Source organism: Ylistrum balloti, unplaced genomic scaffold, assembly GCF_031769215.1.
Source record: "Ylistrum balloti isolate Yb309-2 unplaced genomic scaffold, AGI_CSIRO_Ybal_v1 Utg370598, whole genome shotgun sequence".
Taxonomy (NCBI): domain Eukaryota; kingdom Metazoa; phylum Mollusca; class Bivalvia; order Pectinida; family Pectinidae; genus Ylistrum; species Ylistrum balloti.
Genome location: NW_026782370.1, coordinates 258,339 through 280,304, shown reverse-complemented (window position 1 = coordinate 280,304; position 21,966 = coordinate 258,339). Strand labels below are relative to the sequence as shown.

Genomic DNA, 21,966 nt, shown 5'->3' with positions numbered 1-21,966 from the left:
TACAGCTAAGTTAATACAGTCAATAACACTTCATTATTAGAACAAGCTATTTACTTGTACTGTACAGGTATTTCCGCCCCGCAGCAGAACGTCACGTATTTCAACAAAGGGCGCTGTCAGACAAAGGGATTATGTTCGTGTGTAGCTATTACCTAAGCGTTATGAAGTTAATTAATGACTTGGCACAGATTAAAGTTTAATTGCGTACTTACGAGCCATGATATTGTACAACAAATAAAATACTACTTCGTGTGATGTCCACTAGTCTGCCGCCATGTCGGTAATAGCATAAAGTGAAGTTTAATTTGAAAATGCGAAAATAAACAGAAGATGTCCATATCACTTATTCTCAAAGATACTTCAGTTTTAAGTATATAAAAACAGGAGAAACACGGTGATTTATCAGTCAGTCTAACGTTCTGCTATTGATTCAAACTAGTCGTCTTCAGAACATTGGCTATTTCATAGTAATTAATTCTTTTTAACCTGCATTGCCAACTTTAAGTATAATGGAATAGTCTTCCAACATCTGTCACTGAAAGTGACCACTCAACACTTTCAGTATAATATAAAGTATCTGAACCCTATTTACAGCCTGAAATACGATGATAACATTCCTAAATAATATAGATTTTAGCACTTGATGTAAATGGTATGTCACCTGTATATCTTATGATAACAAAGAATTTGTGACGTACATCACCAGTGATATTTCCTGTAACACAATTTGTTTTAAGCTACACTTTATCAACGTATAATTTTACCCTTTGGCATATTGTCAAGTACATGCTCGAGTTTATCGATTTTATTCCTATACAAAACGATAATCTACGTATGCTTTACTTGTATTAGATAATACACACGTGACTTACCGATGTTATCTGATATTGGTACTTAATTTTATTCACTTTCCGGTTTTCGATAAGGGTATAAATACAGAAGTGCTAGTTTTAGTAATAAACTTAGGAAAATATCTCAAGTTCTACAATGTGTAGTGCCTTGATATAACACATGATGTCCGGGTCCCGGTTCCTGGGTCATTAACTATTAGCTTTGACAATTTGAATGACCTTCACCTAGGTCAAAGGTCACAGGGAACAATTTTGTTAAAATCTTCAAATGGTTTCTTCAAAATTATCAACAGTATTCAAGGGGTTCAGTTATAGAACAAGCTCTCTAAATGCCCTTCCTTAGTCTACGAGAAGCACAGGGTGAAGATATATAACAAGCTCTCTAAATGCCCTTCCTTAGTCTACGAGAAGCACAGGGTGAAGATATTTTGTACTGCGATGAAGTTCTATCGACAGTTATATAACAAGCTCTCTAAATGCCCTTCCTTAGTCTACGAGAAGGGTGAAGATATTTTGTACTGCGATGAAGTTCTATCGACAGTTATATAACAAGCTCTCTAAATGCCCTTCCTTAGTCTACGAGAAGCACAGGGTGAAGATATTTTGTACTGCGATGAAGTTCTATCGACAGTGATAAGAAAGAATTGTGTAAAGTGTTAATTTCATGTATTCTTGAATCGTCAAATTTCAAAAGTGTTAATTTTGGGAACAAACTTTAAAAAGCTTTCAGTGTTAACGGGGTTTATTGTGTTTGAATGGTTACATATCCGATAAATGGACCAATGGAATGAAAAGTCCGATAACATTGTCTATGACAAGTCTAGTTGATATTAAATAGATGCGCCTTTATTTACAACTATACCATAACAATGTAGGTCCCTGATGTCAGTGATATCCCATTGATATTGTATAGTGTTTTAATCCTCTTATCCTGTTTTATATTATATCTTTGTCCGGTTAACACAGTTCTGAATGAAGAATGCAATACTTGATAGAGTGCCGAGGATTAATTACTTACTGATAAAACAAATCACATGACATATATGACATTTTCCCGTTTCAGATAACGTAGCAACAATGACGCCAAAGGTAGTCCGAAAGGAAATCAACCAATGGATCGTCGGCAACAAGGTCGAGATCTATTGGAACTCAACAAGTCTTTCATCTAGTCAGAATATGACTGTAGAACTGATGGGGTATCAGGTAAAAATGATATTAATCAATATAAAAACCCAATGACAACGAACGTCTAACAGAGAGGGAAGTGCAAGTATCTTAAGAATGACTAAAAATCGAGTTTGACCGGAAGTTACTGATGACTTCATATAAATTTATTCCTAACGTAATATATTTCTCTTTTGAAAGCAGATCGCAAATTGAAGTATGTATATAAGTCATTAAATGGTTAAAGTGTTGCTTTGCAGCAATGATTTAAAAGAAATGGAAATTTAGCATTTTATTTCTATTTTTCTTTTTCTTGTATCGTCAGTATTTTGAAATACATCTGTTCTGGTCAATTCGGTCAAACAAGATTAATTAGAAATCCTGGATGTCTCATAAAGCAGCAGCGACACTAAGTAAACTGGATATCCATTTAGATTTTCAGAGGTATCAATGTAGGAGTCTTGGGAGACTCGGCCGTTAGGATCCGAGGAACGGGATCTAAAAGGGATTTATAGCATTCCATAAAATCTTCCGTCGTAAGAGTTACAGTATATTGTCTAAATTCGGTCAGAAGGATCTTTGTGCTAATGGGAACTAATTTTGTATAAATGATGTCCATTCCGAGTAAAGTGTGTGTATCTACAATTGCAACCTGGACGAGCACGACTACCATGGCTAATACAAATAAAGACTTAAACATCAAAAACACATTGATGTATATACAAGACTTGATTACATTACGTATATATATATATATATATATATATATATATTAACACGTCTTTGCTGCATTCTGTGCCCCATGAACAAACACATTCTTACAATGCTATTATTTACATTTTAAATATCACAGTCTCCCTAAAACAGTGGAATGAAACCCACTAGGTATGTCAATGAGTCAATCTGGCAATGTCTGACACCAAAACACACAGGATTCAAGTCTCAAAATGCCCAGGGATATACCATGTACAAAGCCTTAACATAGACGATAGCTGCTCCAATCAATATATAACAACTTGAAGAGACATTATAAAGTAGCCCTCATAGGGCCAGCTAGGTCAATGATCGCCCTCAAAGGACATCCATCATATCTTAGGACTGTCAGCAGTACACCTGTCCACACAGGACATGTTGTATTACATGACTTCCCTCATTAGACAGCAAACAATTACAGCTGCCCACACTGTATTACATGACTTCCCTCATTAGACAACAAACAATTACAGCTGCCCACACTGTATTACATGACTTCCCTCATTAGACAACAAACAATTACAGCTGCCCACACTGTATTACATGACTTCCCACATTAGACAACAAACAATTACAGCTGCCCACACTGTATTACATGACTTCCCTCATTAGACAACAAACAATTACAGCTGCCCACACTGTATTACATGACTTCCCTCATTAGACAACAAACAATAACAACTGGCCACACTGTATTACATGACTTCCCTCATTACACAACAAACAATTACAGCTGCCCACACTGTATTACATGACCCTCATTAGACAACAAACAATAACAACTGCCCACACTGTATAACATGACCTTCATTCGACAACAAACAATAACAACTGCCTACACTGTATTACATGACTTCCCTCATTAGACAACAAACAATTACAGCTGCCCACACTGTATTACATGACTTCCCTCATTAGACAACAAACAATTACAGCTGCCCACACTGTATTACATGACTTCCCTCATTAGACAACAAACAATTACAGCTGCCCACACTGTATTACATGACTTCCCTCATTAGACAACAAACAATTACAGCTGCCCACACTGTATTACATGACTTCCCTCATTAGACAACAAACAATTACAGCTGCCCACACTGTATTACATGACTTCCCTCATTAGACAACAAACAATTACAGCTGCTTACACTGTATTACATGTCTTCCCATATTAGACAACAAACAATAACAGCAGCCCACACTGTATTACATGACCCTCATTCGACAACAATCAATAACAACTGCCCACACTGTATTACATGACTTCCCTCATTAGACAACAAACAATTACAGCTGCCCACACTGTATTACATGACTTCCCTCATTAGACAACCAACAATAACAACTGGCCACACTGTATTACATGACCCTCATTCGACAACAATCAATAACAGCTGCCCACACTGTATTACATGACTTCCCTCATTAGACAACCAACAATAACAACTGGCCACACTGTATTACATGACCCTCATTCGACAACAATCAATAACAGCTGCCCACACTGTATTACATGACTTCCCTCATTAGACAACAAACAATAACAACTGCCCACACTGTATTACATGACTTCCCTCATTAGACAACAAACAAAAACAGCTGCCCACACTGTATTACATGACTTCCCTCATTAGACAACAAACAATAACAGCTGCCCACACTGTATTACATGACTTCCCTCATTAGACAACAAACAATTACAGCTGCCCACACTGTATTACATGACTTCCCTCATTAGACAACAAACAATAACAGCTGCCCACACTGTATTACATGACTTCCCTCATTAGACAACAAACAATTACAACTGGCCACACTGTATTACATGACTTCCCTCATTAGACAACAAACAATAACAACTGCCCACACTGTATTACATGACTTCCCTCATTAGACAACAAACAATAACAACTGCCCACACTGTATTACATGACTTCCCTCATTAGACAACAAACAATAACAACTGGCCACACTGTATTACATGACTTCCCTCATTAGACAACAAACAATAACAGCTGCCCACACTGTATTACATGACTTCCCTCATTAGACAACAAACAATAACAACTGGCCACACTGTATTACATGACCCTCATTCGACAACAATCAATAACAGCTGCCCACAATTTATAACATGACTTCCCTCATTAGACAACAAACAATAACAACTGGCCACACTGTATTACATGACCCTCATTCGACAACAATCAATAACAAATGCCCACACTGTATTACATGACTTCCCTCATTAGACAACAAACAATAACAACTGGTCACACTGTATTACATGACCCTCATTCGACAACAATCAATAACAAATGCCCACACTGTATTACATGACTTCCCTCATTAGACAACAAACAATTACAGCTGCCCACACTGTATTACATGACTTCCCTCATTAGACAACAAACAATAACAGCTGCCTACACTGTATTACATGACCCTCATTAGACAACAAACAATTACAGCTGCCCACACTGTATTACATGACTTCCCTCATTAGACAACAAACAATTACAGCTGCCCACACTGTATTACATGACTTCCCTCATTAGACAACAAACAATTACAGCTGCTTACACTGTATTACATGACTTCCCTCATTAGACAACAAACAATTACAGCTGCCCACACTGTATTACATGACTTCCCTCATTAGACAACAAACAATTACAGCTGCCCACACTGTATTACATGACTTCCCTCATTAGACAGCAAACAAAAACAGCTGCCTACACTGTATTACATGACTTCCCTCATTCGACAACAATCAATAACAACTGGCCACACTGTATTACATGACCCTCATTAGACAACAAACAATAACAACTGGCTACACTGTATTACATGACCCTCATTCGACAACAAACAATAACAACTGCCCACACTGTATTACATGACCCTCATTAGACAACAAACAAGAACAGCTGCCCACACTGTATTACATGACTTCCCTCATTAGACAACAAACAATTACAGCTGCCCACACTGTATTACATGACTTCCCTCATTAGACAACCAACAATAACAACTGGCCACACTGTATTACATGATCCTCATTCGACAACAATCAATAACAGCTGCCCACACTGTATTACATGACTTCCCTCATTAGACAACCAACAATAACAACTGGCCACACTGTATTACATGACCCTCATTCGACAACAATCAATAACAGCTGCCCACACTGTATTACATGACTTCCCTCATTAGACAACAAACAATAACAACTGGCCACACTGTATTACATGACTTCCCTCATTAGACAACAAACAATAACAACTGCCCACACTGTATTACATGACTTCCCTCATTAGACAACAAACAATAACAACTGGCCACACTGTATTACATGACTTCCCTCATTAGACAACAAACAATAACAACTGGCCACACTGTATTACATGACTTCCCTCATTAGACAACAAACAATAACAACTGGCCACACTGTATTACATGACCCTCATTCGACAACAATCAATAACAGCTGCCCACAATTTATAACATGACTTCCCTCATTAGACAACAAACAATAACAACTGGCCACACTGTATTACATGACCCTCATTCGACAACAATCAATAACAGCTGCCCACACTGTATTACATGACTTCCCTCATTAGACAACAAACAATAACAACTGGTCACACTGTATTACATGACCCTCATTCGACAACAATCAATAACAAATGCCCACACTGTATTACATGACTTCCCTCATTAGACAACAAACAATTACAGCTGCCCACACTGTATTACATGACTTCCCTCATTAGACAACAAACAATAACAGCTGCCTACACTGTATTACATGACCCTCATTAGACAACAAACAATTACAGCTGCCCACACTGTATTACATGACTTCCCTCATTAGACAACAAACAATTACAGCTGCCCACACTGTATTACATGACTTCCCTCATTAGACAACAAACAATTACAGCTGCTTACACTGTATTACATGACTTCCCTCATTAGACAACAAACAATTACAGCTGCCCACACTGTATTACATGACTTCCCTCATTAGACAACAAACAATTACAGCTGCCCACACTGTATTACATGACTTCCCTCATTAGACAGCAAACAAAAACAGCTGCCTACACTGTATTACATGACTTCCCTCATTCGACAACAATCAATAACAACTGGCCACACTGTATTACATGACCCTCATTAGACAACAAACAATAACAACTGGCCACACTGTATTACATGACCCTCATTCGACAACAAACAATAACAACTGGCCACACTGTATTACATGACCCTCATTAGACAACAAACAAGAACAGCTGCCTACACTGTATTACATGACCCTCATTAGACAACAAACAATAACAACTGGCCACACTGTATTACATGACTTCCCTCATTAGACAGCAAACAAAAACAGCTGCCCACACTGTATTACATGACTTCCCTCATTAGACAACCAACAAAAACAGCTGCCTACACTGTATTACATGACCCTCATTAGACAACAAACAAGAACAGCTGCCCACACAGCCTGCAACAGTTGACCTGCCCACAAAGGACAACATGCAATAGTTGTCTTGCCAAAACAGTAATGAATCGACGGTTGCATTGCCCACACAGGGCTACATCGTGTGTTCTCTGGCTTATGTTTCACTATTGGCCTCGCATAATCATGGGTTAGAGTTAGAACGACACATGTACAACCAGCTCTAACAACTGTTATATCATACATATATACATTTATCTAAATATCACAGTATTTAGTATTTATTTATTCAGCATTGCATGTGATGAACAATCACTTTTACAGCTGATCGAAAATGCTGGTTTATATTAGTGTACATAATGACGCTTTGTAATTTTACTTTGATACATTCTGAAGTACATCTGAAGACATACATACAGCACTGAACAGACAGTTCAGACTAGTTGTTTATTTGGGAAATGTTTATTGTGTTCTCTGGTATAAACTGTACTTATCTGTACGCACTTTATATAAATACATCTATGTATATACCCTTCAAATGCAAAACTAAACAAATTTCGGGCGTTTCCCTCAACGTTTGGGCATTAGGGATGATAAAACAAGTTCCCATTAGCTCTACCGCTGGCTTACCTGTACAATGTATATCAATGTCGGGCTCTCCTAATACTCGCTCTAGGAACTCAGACCTGCAGTACCTGTATTTATAATATTAACTTTGAGTTATTACAAGAATGACAAAGCAATACAAAATAGATAAAATCGGAATTCTAAAATACAACCATTGTGCATTGAAGTGTTTTGCTGTATATAAACGGGCGATCTACACAAAGTATGATTGAGACTGAAAACATTCAGATAGGATGCGTATTGTTTGGATTTAAAAGATCTTATCTAATCCGTATTTTTTCAATGATTCATATTAAATTAAATTATTTAAATATTCATATCCAGAAGAAAAATGCAATGCATAATGTCAGACTTTTGAAGATATTTAAATCGATTTTCTTTAGAAAATTTGAAAATGTTTGTTCGTGAGATATGGATTATTTCTTGGTGTCTTGGAAGGGGTATGGACGTGCACGAGTTTACAAATATCATATATATGATTATAATGAGTAAACCATTAAATATAATCAATGCATGGCATGGTGAGATATAATTACATTAAGTATTTGTAATCACTTCGATTGTTATATTTTGCAGTATAATAACGGCACGCCGAACTTTACAATAATTAATCCATTGGATGTCGACGGAAGTTTAAACTCATTTGTATTGCCGGAATCCCTGATGTCATTCCAGACCGCCGCTGTTCGTGTCCGGGAGAAGTATCCTGTGCCTGGGAGGTAGGGACTCAATGTAGGACATTCATAATCGCTTATTTATCTTTTTTCTCATCGGTTCGAAGACCTGCTCAGTTTATGATATGGCGAAGCGTCCGTCATTTGTCTGTCGTTCGGCGTCTGCTATACGCCAACGTTTTCTGAAATCGTTTCTTGTCATGAGTAATTGATATGATTTTGGTTTGAAACATGTTAGACGGAAGGGAATTTTAAGAAATTTTAATAAATTTGTTTTTTTGTTGTTTTTGTAAGCGTTGGGTCTGAATAGAGGCACATAATTAAAACTTTTATATTTGGAATTTATCAACTTATGGAATGACAGAATTTTGTTCTAATTCTGCCAGAATTATCCTTAGGCTTAGAGCAACTTATTTTGTATAAATGGAGATTCTTCCAGGACCCAGACGGTCTGGGCCAAATAGGCGGTATATGTCAAAATAATTATGTAATATATGCAAAAATTACATGTATTTATGTGTGGTCAATACCTTTAGGCGGATAATTAATTGATTTCGACTGCAAAAAATGACTTAGTGGCGCGCTCTTGATGAAACGGTAAGAGAGGTATGTCCACTGTTTGAATATTAGGGATAAGGGTTAGACATGGATGTATCTTTGTATGGCTTGGGTTGGAACATTAGACGACAAGGAGAATATCCGTGATCAGACGTGAAAAGTACCAACATTAGTTCCATGATGAGCAGACTGATCAAGATCTAATCAGTAAATCATGGACCGCTGTACCTGATCGTGTCTGATAATCTGAAGTGGTATTATTTATTGTCTGCGATTTGTAAAATCGTTGGTTATGTGTCACGCAATCAAGGATGTAATTAACTGGTATATTTGGGTGGTCCGGTGGCGCAGTGTTAACGCACTCGCCTTTCACCAAGCCGACCGGGGTTCGATTCCCGGAACGGACGTGAGGTAAGGGGCCACCTGCCGGGCCAACAAGAGTGATTAGTATAAGTTGACATAACTTGTTTCGCAATTGTTGTAAAATAAATAAAGTTTATATTTTAACTGGTATATTGTTTAGGGTTATGTGATGTGTAGGTATATTGTTTAGGGTTATGTGATATGTAGGTATATTGTTTAGGGTTATGTGATGTGTAGGTATATTGTTTAGGGTTATGTGATATGTAGGTATATTGTTTAGGGTTATGTGATATGTAGGTATATTGTTTAGGGTTATGTGATATGTAGGTATATTGTTTAGGGTTATGTGATATGTAGGTATATTGTTTAGGGTTATGTGATATGTAGGTATATTGTTTAGGGTTATGTGATATGTAGATATATTGTTTAGGGTTATGTGATATGTAGGTATATTGTTTAGGGTTATGTGATATGTAGATATATTGTTTAGGGTTATGTGATGTGTAGGTATATTGTTTAGGGTTATGTGATGTGTAGATATATTGTTTAGGGTTATGTGATATGTAGGTATATTGTTTAGGGTTATGTGATATGTAGGTATATTGTTTAGGGTTATGTGATATGTAGGTATATTGTTTAGGGTTATGTGATGTGTAGGTATATTGTTTAGGGTTATGTGATATGTAGATATATTGTTTAGGGTTATGTGATATGTAGGTATATTGTTTAGGGTTATGTGATGTGTTGGTATATTGTTTAGGGTTATGTGATATGTTGGTATATTGTTTAGGGTTATGTGATATGTAGATATATTGTTTAGGGTTATGTGATTGTAGGTATATTGTTTAGGGTTATGTGATGTGTAGATATATTGTTTAGGGTTATGTGATATGTAGATATATTGTTTAGGGTTATGTGATATGTAGGTATATTGTTTAGGGTTATGTGATATGTAGGTATATTGTTTAGGGTTATGTGATATGTAGGTATATTGTTTAGGGTTATGTGATATGTAGGTATATTGTTTAGGGTTATGTGATATGTAGATATATTGTTTAGGGTTATGTGATATGTAGATATATTGTTTAGGGTTATGTGATATGTAAATATATTGTTTAGGGTTATGTGATATGTAGATATATTGTTTAGGGTTATGTGATATGTTGGTATATTGTTTAGGGTTATGTGATGTGTAGGTATATTGTTTAGGGTTATGTGATATGTAGATATATTGTTTAGGGTTATGTGATTGTAGGTATATTGTTTAGGGTTATGTGATGTGTAGATATATTGTTTAGGGTTATGTGATATGTAGATATATTGTTTAGGGTTATGTGATATGTAGGTATATTGTTTAGGGTTATGTGATGTGTAGATATATTGTTTAGGGTTATGTGATATGTAGGTATATTGTTTAGGGTTATGTGATATGTAGGTATATTGTTTAGGGTTATGTGATATGTAGGTATATTGTTTAGGGTTATGTGATGTGTAGATATATTGTTTAGGGTTATGTGATTGTAGGTATATTGTTTAGGGTTATGTGATATGTAGATATATTGTTTAGGGTTATGTGATGTGTAGGTATATTGTTTAGGGTTATGTGATATGTAGATATATTGTTTAGGGTTATGTGATATGTAGATATATTGTTTAGGGTTATGTGATGTGTAGGTATATTGTTTAGGGTTATGTGATGTGTAGATATATTGTTTAGGGTTATGTGATGTGTAGATATATTGTTTAGGGTTATGTGATATGTAGATATATTGTTTAGGGTTATGTGATATGTAGGTATATTGTTTAGGGTTATGTGATATGTAGATATATTGTTTAGGGTTATGTGATATGTAGGTATATTGTTTAGGGTTATGTGATATGTAGGTATATTGTTTAGGGTTATGTAATTTGTTCGTTTTATTGTTTAGGGTTAGGAAAGGGTTACGTAATTTGTTTTTAAATTGTTTTTGATAATATTGTCCCTGTTTAGATTTTAACCATTGTCTTTGTAGTTTCTGGACTCATTGATAGTGTAACTACTGACGAAAATATCGCAGAATACTGTAAAGAGGATATTCTCTGTTTCTTAATGAATCTCAGTTATATTTCAGGTCGTAGGGTGGAAATTTGATCTTTTATAACTAGTGGGCTTAGATAGGTACCAAAATTTACAACCTACGAGAAGAAATTTTAATTTATCCAGAAAAGGAAGTTATCTATTTACTACATCTTTTAAATAACTTGCCGTGATGCCATTTTAAATTTGCCGCTCTGTCACGTATGTAGTTTCTCGTCCTCAAATTATCTGAAATCAATTGTTTTATACAACAAATTAACTGATTATTAAAATCAAATGAATGACTTACTGTTACACAGGTTTAGACGATAGTAACTGTTACACAGGTTTAGACGATAGTAACTGTTACACAGGTTTAGACGATAGTTACTGTTACACAGGTTTAGACGATAGTTACTGTTACACAGGTTTAGACGATAGTTACTGTTACACAGGTTTAGACGATAGTTACTGTTACACAGGTTTAGACGATAGTTACAGTTACACAGGTTTAGACGATAGTTACTGTTACACAGGTTTAGACGATAGTTACTGTTACACAGGTTTAGACGATAGTTACTGTTACACAGGTTTAGACGATAGTTACTGTTACACAGGTTTAGACGATAGTTACTGTTACACAGGTTTAGACGATAGTTACAGTTACACAGGTTTAGACGATAGTTACTGTTACACAGGTTTAGACGATAGTTACTGTTACACAGGTTTAGACGATAGTTACTGTTACACAGGTTTAGACGATAGTTACTGTTACACAGGTTTGGACGATAGTAACTGTTACACAGGTTTAGACGATAGTAACTGTTACACAGGTTTAGACGATAGTTACTGTTACACAGGTTTAGACGATAGTATCGGAAAAAAGAAGTTCAACAACTTACAGCTTCTTAAAAACTACTTTCTAAATCTGTGATTTCAGAAAATCATTTGAGAACAAACGTTTGATTCTGGATGTGTTTTTTTTACTTCTCAGAAGAATACATTGTTAAAACCAATTGGTGAACTTTAGAGGAACTGTAGGCCAGTTGTGACATCATGGTCTGTTTTACACTATGAACAGGATATACATCCCTTTATCAACAATAACTCAACACCCAGATACATTTGGCTGTGCCTGTCGGCAAATATCCAATAGAACAGTATCAGTTAATATCTTCATCTCCAAATAACACGTGTATTCACGTTTTTTCCTCCCAAGTGTACACCTCAATGTGCTTGTATCCAAACATTTTAAACACATGAGTTAATAGGCACGTGACAAAAGTCGTCAAGGATTAAAAACCAGACAGAAAACTTAATAAGCCAAGCTCTGGAAAGCCTTGTTATATTAGCAACATTAACTAGAAATCTTACTGTTACGCTCACTAAACAGAACATCTTTTAAACACCTACAAGAAGACTCTTAACATTTCGATAATTCTTATTGTTAACACTCAAAAAGAACACGCACACAAGAAGAAAATTTGGCCGTGCGCTTTGATGTTGCAGGCTAAAATGAACAACATTCGCACTTGTACGCCACACTACTTTGCTTGAACGCTGTATAACTCAAGTGCAATTCACCCTCATCAATATTCGTCCTTACCCTCGTAACAAACGTACATACATTTCCTTCTTAACTGCAAATCACAGAAAATATATAATATGTTCTATACTATGAACAGGAAGTGAATTACTTCATCCCTAAAAATAACTCAAATACTTTCCATAACATTGCAATAGTTACTTCCCCTGTCCTGGAATAATTAATGGATTTGTTTCTATATATCAGAGATATTTAACATAAAACATGGTTCTAGTATTCTAGTTGCACATGCAAGTTATATCCTATTGGAGGGGTCTTATAGATTATATATAACAAATTCGATAAAGTCCTTTTCGCTTTATCGGAATCACAGGAATTTGTTGAAATACGGTCAAAATGAATTGAGAGGGGAAATGGAACCAATTTTGAATAAACGATAGGTTTGACCCCACTCAAGCCTGTTGGGAACTGCGCAATCATGAAATAGATAAGTTTGAATTATGCTGTCAGCAAAATGAAACCAGTTGAGTGATACAGGCTCTTTAGGACTCTTGTTTTGTACATCACATCGGTCATAGTTATTACATATTTTTCAGCTCGGGGATTCTACCATTGTGTCATGTCCCGATTTAAAGTGAAATTATTGCTGTTTTTTCTTGCTATTTCAGTTTACCGGCGGCGGTGTGGTCCGATGTTTTCCCGGTACGAGTTAATGCCAACTGGTCCTCATTAATGTGTAGTACCTGGAATGTTACGGACAACCTCTTGCCAAGCATTAGTAGTAACAATCTATCATGTCCAAGCATTGCTAAACAAGCGTCACGGGACACGGGACGGTTCGCATCTGATCCCCTTTGTAGATTGGACAATTTAAATAAATCTACAAATTGTATTTACAAACCTGGTGCTGTTCAATGCTTTTTACGGATTCTGCAAAGGTATGTTTAAGCATATGTTTTGCTTTTTAGCTCACCCGAGCCTTTGCTTTACTAACCACTTTCGTTGGTGATTTGAAGTAAAAAGAAATCCAAGATCTAATATTTACCGTCATCTTTAGAATATATTTTTATCTAATAATTGAAATACTGTTGGATTAAAATTTCTTTTTATAAACGATCAGTATTAAGAATTTAATTTTGATATTGTGTTCATATAATGGAGGTGAAGAGGTGGACATTCTGTTCATAGGAATGATATTTCGAGATCAATGTTAATTATGATGGCAGTTTGGTACTGTATAATTTAGTTATCTTTCAACACAATACCGTTACTGCTGGAGAAAATTTGATTATGACAGAATTTCGATTTTTCAGTGAATCGAGTACCGGTGTGTCGTGTTGTTATGATGATTCTGGGGATTTAATTGACATTCGTGACAGTAATGGAGGCGGGAGCTCATTACGCTATACTGTGCGATCTCAGAAAGACGGCGCAGTGCCTTATTTTTCCTTTTTTGAGGACGATCTCCTCTCTTCATTACATTGTTGTCAATATTCTGATTCTACTGACATGTGCCAATTATTTAAAAAGAAACGTCCTCCCGTTACATATGAAGGGTATGAACCACCCAAAGCAGGTTCGTATTTTCAAATTCTTCATTATATCTATGCCATTTATGAGCATCAATTAAGATACGATATGATTAAACATACGTAACGATAACGTACAAAGACATTAAAAAGTTACATTGCTAGATGGAATACCGAATGAACTTATTAACCTTACGGTTGCATGTTATTGTAGCCCAAGCTGCGGGTGATCCACATTTGACCACACTAGACGGGAAAAACTACACATTTAACGGTCTAGGCGATTTTATTTTGGTAGAAGACATTTCGAATGGAGTAGTGGTTGAAGTTCGTTCTGTGCAGGCGCAGGATATGAAAGGTGAGTTTACCTGAAAACTTACCTCACACATTACCAAACGTATGTTCACCTAGACATCCTCGGTTCTCCAGGGGTTACGCTTACTACCGCTCTCTGCATCCCTTGACCATTTCATGTTGGTGATTTTAATAAAGTAGAATTTTTACTATATAACCAGGAGAAGAATGTTTCGAATGCTTCACCTTCATAAGACAGATGAACAGTGTGAAGAAGGTATATCGATAGTAATTATCCTAAAACATCAGGATTTCATTTCACACAGTGTAGTGTATCCACCTGGTTCAGTTATGGAGAAGAAACCAGTCTCCATTTTCAAGACATCCTAGATTTGATATAGTTTTTTGCTTACAACATGTTTTGCGTTCAGAGATACCATCTCTCAGCGACGGTTTTGGTACTGATATGGACAGCCCAATGTCTCCGCTTGAGGCCAAAGCCTAAATCGGCACTTACAAATAGTTTAACGTTCATCTTATAGTTTCATCGAATTTGAGTTTCATTCTATATTTTGCAGACATGTCGATTTTTTCTTTGGTAAAATAGCTCTTCCCAGGTACGTGCAGAAACTCCTTATAAAGGCATTTCCTAATACACTGCCAAGTTACCTCTAACTGTCCGGTGAGTGACTTTCTAAGAAGAGAGTTACTTCTATGACAACCACAGGTAACATAAAGGACAGTTACAGGTGATGTCATTATAAGTTAAAGTACAAAAGTAATAGTGGATGACACCAAAGCTATGTCTTAACTTTTTAACTTTTTACCTGGAACACTTAGAAACACTATTCAAGGCAGACAATCGCACATTATGTTTTTAATTTATGTGTCGAACATATTAGTTGACTTTCACGAAAGTTTATCTGTATTATAGTGAAATCGTTAAAAAGCCTAGCCATCCAGTAACGCCACCGAGTAACGTCAGCACTTTTATTCTTACCTTTTTCTGTTTGACGATAGAGCAGTTTGTCGTTTTATCGTATACAAGCAGTCTATGTGCATTAACATTACACAACTGGTCCCCTTCCTTTATTTGCTTCAATGTATTTACATTTTATTTAATGTGATAATAATCTCAGTGTGTAAACAGTGAACACATTGTACCTCCTTGTCGACGGGGATTAGACAATTTTTATTGTGTCCTGGTTCCATATGACAAAAATAACAAGTAACATTAAAAAGGACGTTTCTTTCCATTTCTGTAAACATCATTCAGAATCTTTGCCAATATCTTAATTGATTTTTTGACCGATCTGCCAATATTTTTAAAGATAAACAGACGATGAATTGTCTTTAAACGATATACGACACAATTTAAGAATTATTTGATATAAAAAGGTACTGCAAAGATTTTAAAAGTGAATTTTCATGCATTTGAACTCGCCATTACCGGATGTGCCGGATGATAATAATTAAAACAATGTATCATCTAACAGCAGTTAGGGCGGCTGTAGTCAATGCTGTCTCCTGTTCTGTTTGAGGTTCTTCATATAAATAGGAATCAGTTTTCATGTGTTGTTAAGATCGATGTTCGATTCGATTTAGGGTTTTGATATAAATCTCAGGTCTTATATGTGATAAGCATATTTGTGCAATATATGTTTAAATGCTTGTCTTTCTATCTTAGGTAACTATCAGAACGCCAGTATTTTTTCGGGCGTTGCTATGACGACAAGGGGAGTGTCTGACGTAATTGAGGTATATAGTGACACCGACACAGTGTCACGGATCCTGATCAATGGTCTCCTTGTCACACAACAAATATCTACCTCAGTTACACAGTTCAAAGGTAAGAACCTTCTAATAGATATATGACTAGCGACGTGCTAGATTAAAGGTCTGTCAGGTTTGTGTAAGTGATTTTCGTGACTTTCAATGTCATAGATTTAGTGAGTTTACATATTCAAATAAACATCGATATCTTAGTTTCTAAACGCAACACATTAGTGTCGATATGTTTTAGGCCACCGCCGCAATAAACAATGATATTATGTTATTTTAGATTGCAGGTTTTATAGATTTTTTTATATCGAAGTTGACCTGTCACTAATATGCTTGATGCTCTTTTCATTAATTCGCTTGTTCCGGGTATTTGGCTAAAGACACACCTTTAATGTGAATATAAAGAGAAAAGTTTGTTTGAAACAAAATATGCCAATTAACTCTCTAGCAAAATAAACCACATTACTAACCGTTGTAAAAGTCATGTACATGTCATGTCTTCGCCTTATGGTTGAAAGGCTTATTGCTTTTCTTTACATGACAACACATAACATCATATGAACACATGGAAGCCATATGCCATACGAGATCAGATTTTTCTCACGAATACAAACTCAACCATGCTCTCCAATTTTTTTTTCGATCTGATTAATTTTTTGAATACACAGAATTTGTAGTAAATGTAACAACTTCCTTTCAGTCAACACACAAGTTTTGATGTATATGCAACCCCAGCTTCCTATTAGTGAACACATAGATTTTGTTGTATATGTAACAACAGCTTCCTATCAGTGAACACATAGGTTTTGTTGTACAAGTAACAACAGCTTCCTATCAGTGAACACACAGGTTTTGTTGTACAAGTAACAACAACTTCCTATCAGTGAACACACAGGTTTTGTTGTACAAGTAACAACAACTTCCTATCAGTGAACACACAGGTTTTGTTGTACAAGTAACAACAACTTCCTATAAGTGAACAGGCAGGTTTTGTTGTACAAGTAACAACAACTTCCTATAAGTGAACACACAGGTTTTGTTGTACATGTAACAACAACTTCCTATAAGTGAACACACAGGTTTTGTTGTACAAGTAACAACAACTTCCTATCGGTGAACACACAGGTTTTGTTGTACAAGTAACAACAACTTCCTATCAGTGAACACACAGGTTTTGTTGTACAAGTAACAACAACTTCCTATAAGTGAACAGGCAGGTTTTGTTGTACAAGTAACAACACCTTCCTATCAGTGAACACACAGGTTTTGTTGTACATGTAACAACAACTTCCTATAAGTGAACACACAGGTTTTGTTGTACAAGTAACAACAACTTCCTATCAGTGAACACACAGGTTTTGTTGTACAAGTAACAACAACTTCCTATCAGTGAACACACAGGTTTTGTTGTACAAGTAACAACAACTTCCTATAAGTGAACACACAGGTTTTGTTGTACAAGTAACAACAACTTCCTATAAGTGAACAGGCAGGTTTTGTTGTACAAGTAACAACAACTTCCTATAAGTGAACAGGCAGGTTTTGTTGTACAAGTAACAACAACTTCCTATAAGTGAACAGGCAGGTTTTGTTGTACAAGTAACAACAACTTCCTATAAGTGAACACACAGGTTTTGTTGTACAAGTAACAACAACTTCCTATAAGTGAACACACAGGTTTTGTTGTACAAGTAACAACAACTTCCTATAAGTGAACACACAGGTTTTGTTGTACAAGTAACAACAACTTCCTATAAGTGAACACACAGGTTTTGTTGTACAAGTAACAACAACTTCCTATAAGTGAACACACAGGTTTTGTTGTACAAGTAACAACAACTTCCTATCAGTGAACACACAGGTTTTGTTGTACAAGTAACAACAACTTCCTATAAGTGAACAGGCAGGTTTTGTTGTAACAAGTAACAACAACTTCCTATCAGTGAACACACAGGTTTTGTTGTACAAGTAACAACAACTTCCTATCAGTGAACAGGCAGGTTTTGTTGTACAAGTAACAACAACTTCCTATCAGTGAACAGGCAGGTTTTGTTGTACAAGTAACAACAACTTCCTATCAGTGAACAGGCAGGTTTTGTTGTACAAGTAACAACAACTTCCTATCAGTGAACAGGCAGGTTTTGTTGTACAAGTAACAACAACTTCCTATCAGTGAACAGGCAGGTTTTGTTGTACAAGTAACAACAACTTCCTATCAGTGAACAGGCAGGTTTTGTTGTACAAGTAACAACAACTTCCTATTAGTGAACAGGCAGGTTTTGTTGTACAAGTAACAACAACTTCCTATTAGTGAACACACAGGTTTTGTTGTACAAGTAACAACAACTTCCTATCAGTGAACAGGCAGGTTTTGTTGTACAAGTAACAACAACTTCCTATAAGTGAACAGGCAGGTTTTGTTGTACATGTAACAACAACTTCCTATAAGTGAACAGGCAGGTTTTGTTGTACAAGTAACAACAACTTCCTATAAGTGAACAGGCAGGTTTTGTTGTACAAGTAACAACAACTTCCTATAAGTGAACACACAGGTTTTGTTGTACAAGTAACAACAACTTCCTATCAGTGAACAGGCAGGTTTTGTTGTACAAGTAACAACAACTTCCTATCAGTGAACAGGCAGGTTTTGTTGTACAAGTAACAACAACTTCCTATAAGTGAACAGGCAGGTTTTGTTGTACATGTAACAACAACTTCCTATAAGTGAACACACAGGTTTTGTTGTACAAGTAACAACAACTTCCTATAAGTGAACAGGCAGGTTTTGTTGTACAAGTAACAACAACTTCCTATAAGTGAACACACATGTTTTGTTGTACAAGTAACAACAACTTCCTATTAGTGAACACACAGGTTTTGTTGTACAAGTAACAACAACTTCCTATCAGTGAACAGGCAGGTTTTGTTGTACAAGTAACAACAACTTCCTATAAGTGAACAGGCAGGTTTTGTTGTACATGTAACAACAACTTCCTATAAGTGAACAGGCAGGTTTTGTTGTACAAGTAACAACAACTTCCTATAAGTGAACAGGCAGGTTTTGTTGTACAAGTAACAACAACTTCCTATAAGTGAACACACAGGTTTTGTTGTACAAGTAACAACAACTTCCTATTAGTGAACACACAGGTTTTGTTGTACAAGTAACAACAACTTCCTATCAGTGAACAGGCAGGTTTTGTTGTACAAGTAACAACAACTTCCTATAAGTGAACAGACAGGTTTTGTTGTACAAGTAACAACAACTTCCTATAAGTGAACAGGCAGGTTTTGTTGTACAAGTAACAACAACTTCCTATAAGTGAACACACAGGTTTTGTTGTACAAGTAACAACAACTTCCTATTAGTGAACACACAGGTTTTGTTGTACAAGTAACAACAACTTCCTATCAGTGAACAGGCAGGTTTTATTGTACAAGTAACAACAACTTCCTATAAGTGAACAGACAGGTTTTGTTGTACAAGTAACAACAACTTCCTATAAGTGAACAGGCAGGTTTTGTTGTACAAGTAACAACAACTTCCTATCAGTGAACAGGCAGGTTTTGTTGTACAAGTAACAACAACTTCCTATCAGTGAACACACAGGTTTTGTTGTACAAGTAACAACAACTTCCTATAAGTGAACACACAGGTTTTGTTGTACAAGTAACAACAACTTCCTATAAGTGAACAGGCAGGTTTTGTTGTACAAGTAACAACAACTTCCTATAAGTGAACAGGCAGGTTTTGTTGTACAAGTAACAACAACTTCCTATAAGTGAACACACAGGTTTTGTTGTACATGTAACAACAACTTCCTATAAGTGAACACACAGGTTTTGTTGTAACAAGTAACAACAACTTCCTATAAGTGAACAGGCAGGTTTTGTTGTACAAGTAACAACAGCTTCCTATCAGTGAACACACAGGTTTTGTTGTACAAGTAACAACAACTTCCTATCAGTGAACACACAGGTTTTGTTGTACAAGTAACAACAACTTCCTATAAGTGAACACACAGGTTTTGTTGTACAAGTAACAACAACTTCCTATAAGTGAACAGGCAGGTTTTGTTGTACAAGTAACAACAACTTCCTATAAGTGAACACACAGGTTTTGTTGTACAAGTAACAACAACTTCCTATAAGTGAACAGGCAGGTTTTGTTGTACAAGTAACAACAACTTCCTATAAGTGAACAGGCAGGTTTTGTTGTACAAGTAACAACAACTTCCTATAAGTGAACACACTGGTTTTGTTGTACAAGTAACAACAACTTCCTATAAGTGAACACACAGGTTTTGTTGTAACAAGTAACAACAACTTCCTATAAGTGAACAGGCAGGTTTTGTTGTACAAGTAACAACAACTTCCTATCAGTGAACACACAGGTTTTGTTGTACAAGTAACAACAACTTCCTATCAGTGAACACACAGGTTTTGTTGTACAAGTAACAACAACTTCCTATCAGTGAACACACAGGTTTTGTTGTACAAGTAACAACAACTTCCTATCAGTGAACACACAGGTTTTGTTGTACAAGTAACAACAACTTCCTATCAGTGAACACACAGGTTTTGTTGTACAAGTAACAACAACTTCCTATCAGTGAACACACAGGTTTTGTTGTACAAGTAACAACAACTTCCTATAAGTGAACACACAGGTTTTGTTGTACAAGTAACAACAACTTCCTATAAGTGAACACACAGGTTTTGTTGTACAAGTAACAACAACTTCCTATCAGTGAACAGGCAGGTTTTGTTGTACAAGTAACAACAACTTCCTATAAGTGAACACACAGGTTTTGTTGTACAAGTAACAACAACTTCCTATCAGTGAACAGGCAGGTTTTGTTGTACAAGTAACAACAACTTCCTATCAGTGAACACACAGGTTTTGTTGTACAAGTAACAACAACTTCCTATAAGTGAACACACAGGTTTTGTTGTACAAGTAACAACAACTTCCTCTAAGTGAACACACAGGTTTTGTTGTACAAGTAACAACAACTTCCTATCAGTGAACAGGCAGGTTTTGTTGTACAAGTAACAACAACTTCCTATCAGTGAACACACAGGTTTTGTTGTACAAGTAACAACAACTTCCTATAAGTGAACACACAGGTTTTGTTGTACAAGTAACAACAACTTCCTCTAAGTGAACACACAGGTTTTGTTGTACAAGTAACAACAACTTCCTATAAGTGAACAGGCAGGTTTTGTTGTACAAGTAACAACAACTTCCCATCAGTGAACACACAGGTTTTGTTGTAACAACTATAG

The 21,966-nt window shown here is 36.1% G+C and overlaps 1 protein-coding gene across 1 annotated transcript in view; it reads left to right on the top strand.

The window, feature by feature from the left end:
- The window catches only part of LOC132556871 (sushi domain-containing protein 2-like), a 55,506-nt gene that overhangs the window by 20,688 nt on the left and 12,852 nt on the right, over positions 1-21,966 (top strand). Inside the window, exons 6-11 of the mRNA XM_060221320.1 lie at positions 1,915-2,054; positions 8,452-8,594; positions 13,741-14,010; positions 14,386-14,648; positions 14,816-14,959; positions 16,583-16,744. Of these exons, the coding sequence (XP_060077303.1) occupies positions 1,915-2,054; positions 8,452-8,594; positions 13,741-14,010; positions 14,386-14,648; positions 14,816-14,959; positions 16,583-16,744 (1,122 nt within the window). The remainder of the gene's footprint in view (positions 1-1,914; positions 2,055-8,451; positions 8,595-13,740; positions 14,011-14,385; positions 14,649-14,815; positions 14,960-16,582; positions 16,745-21,966) is intronic.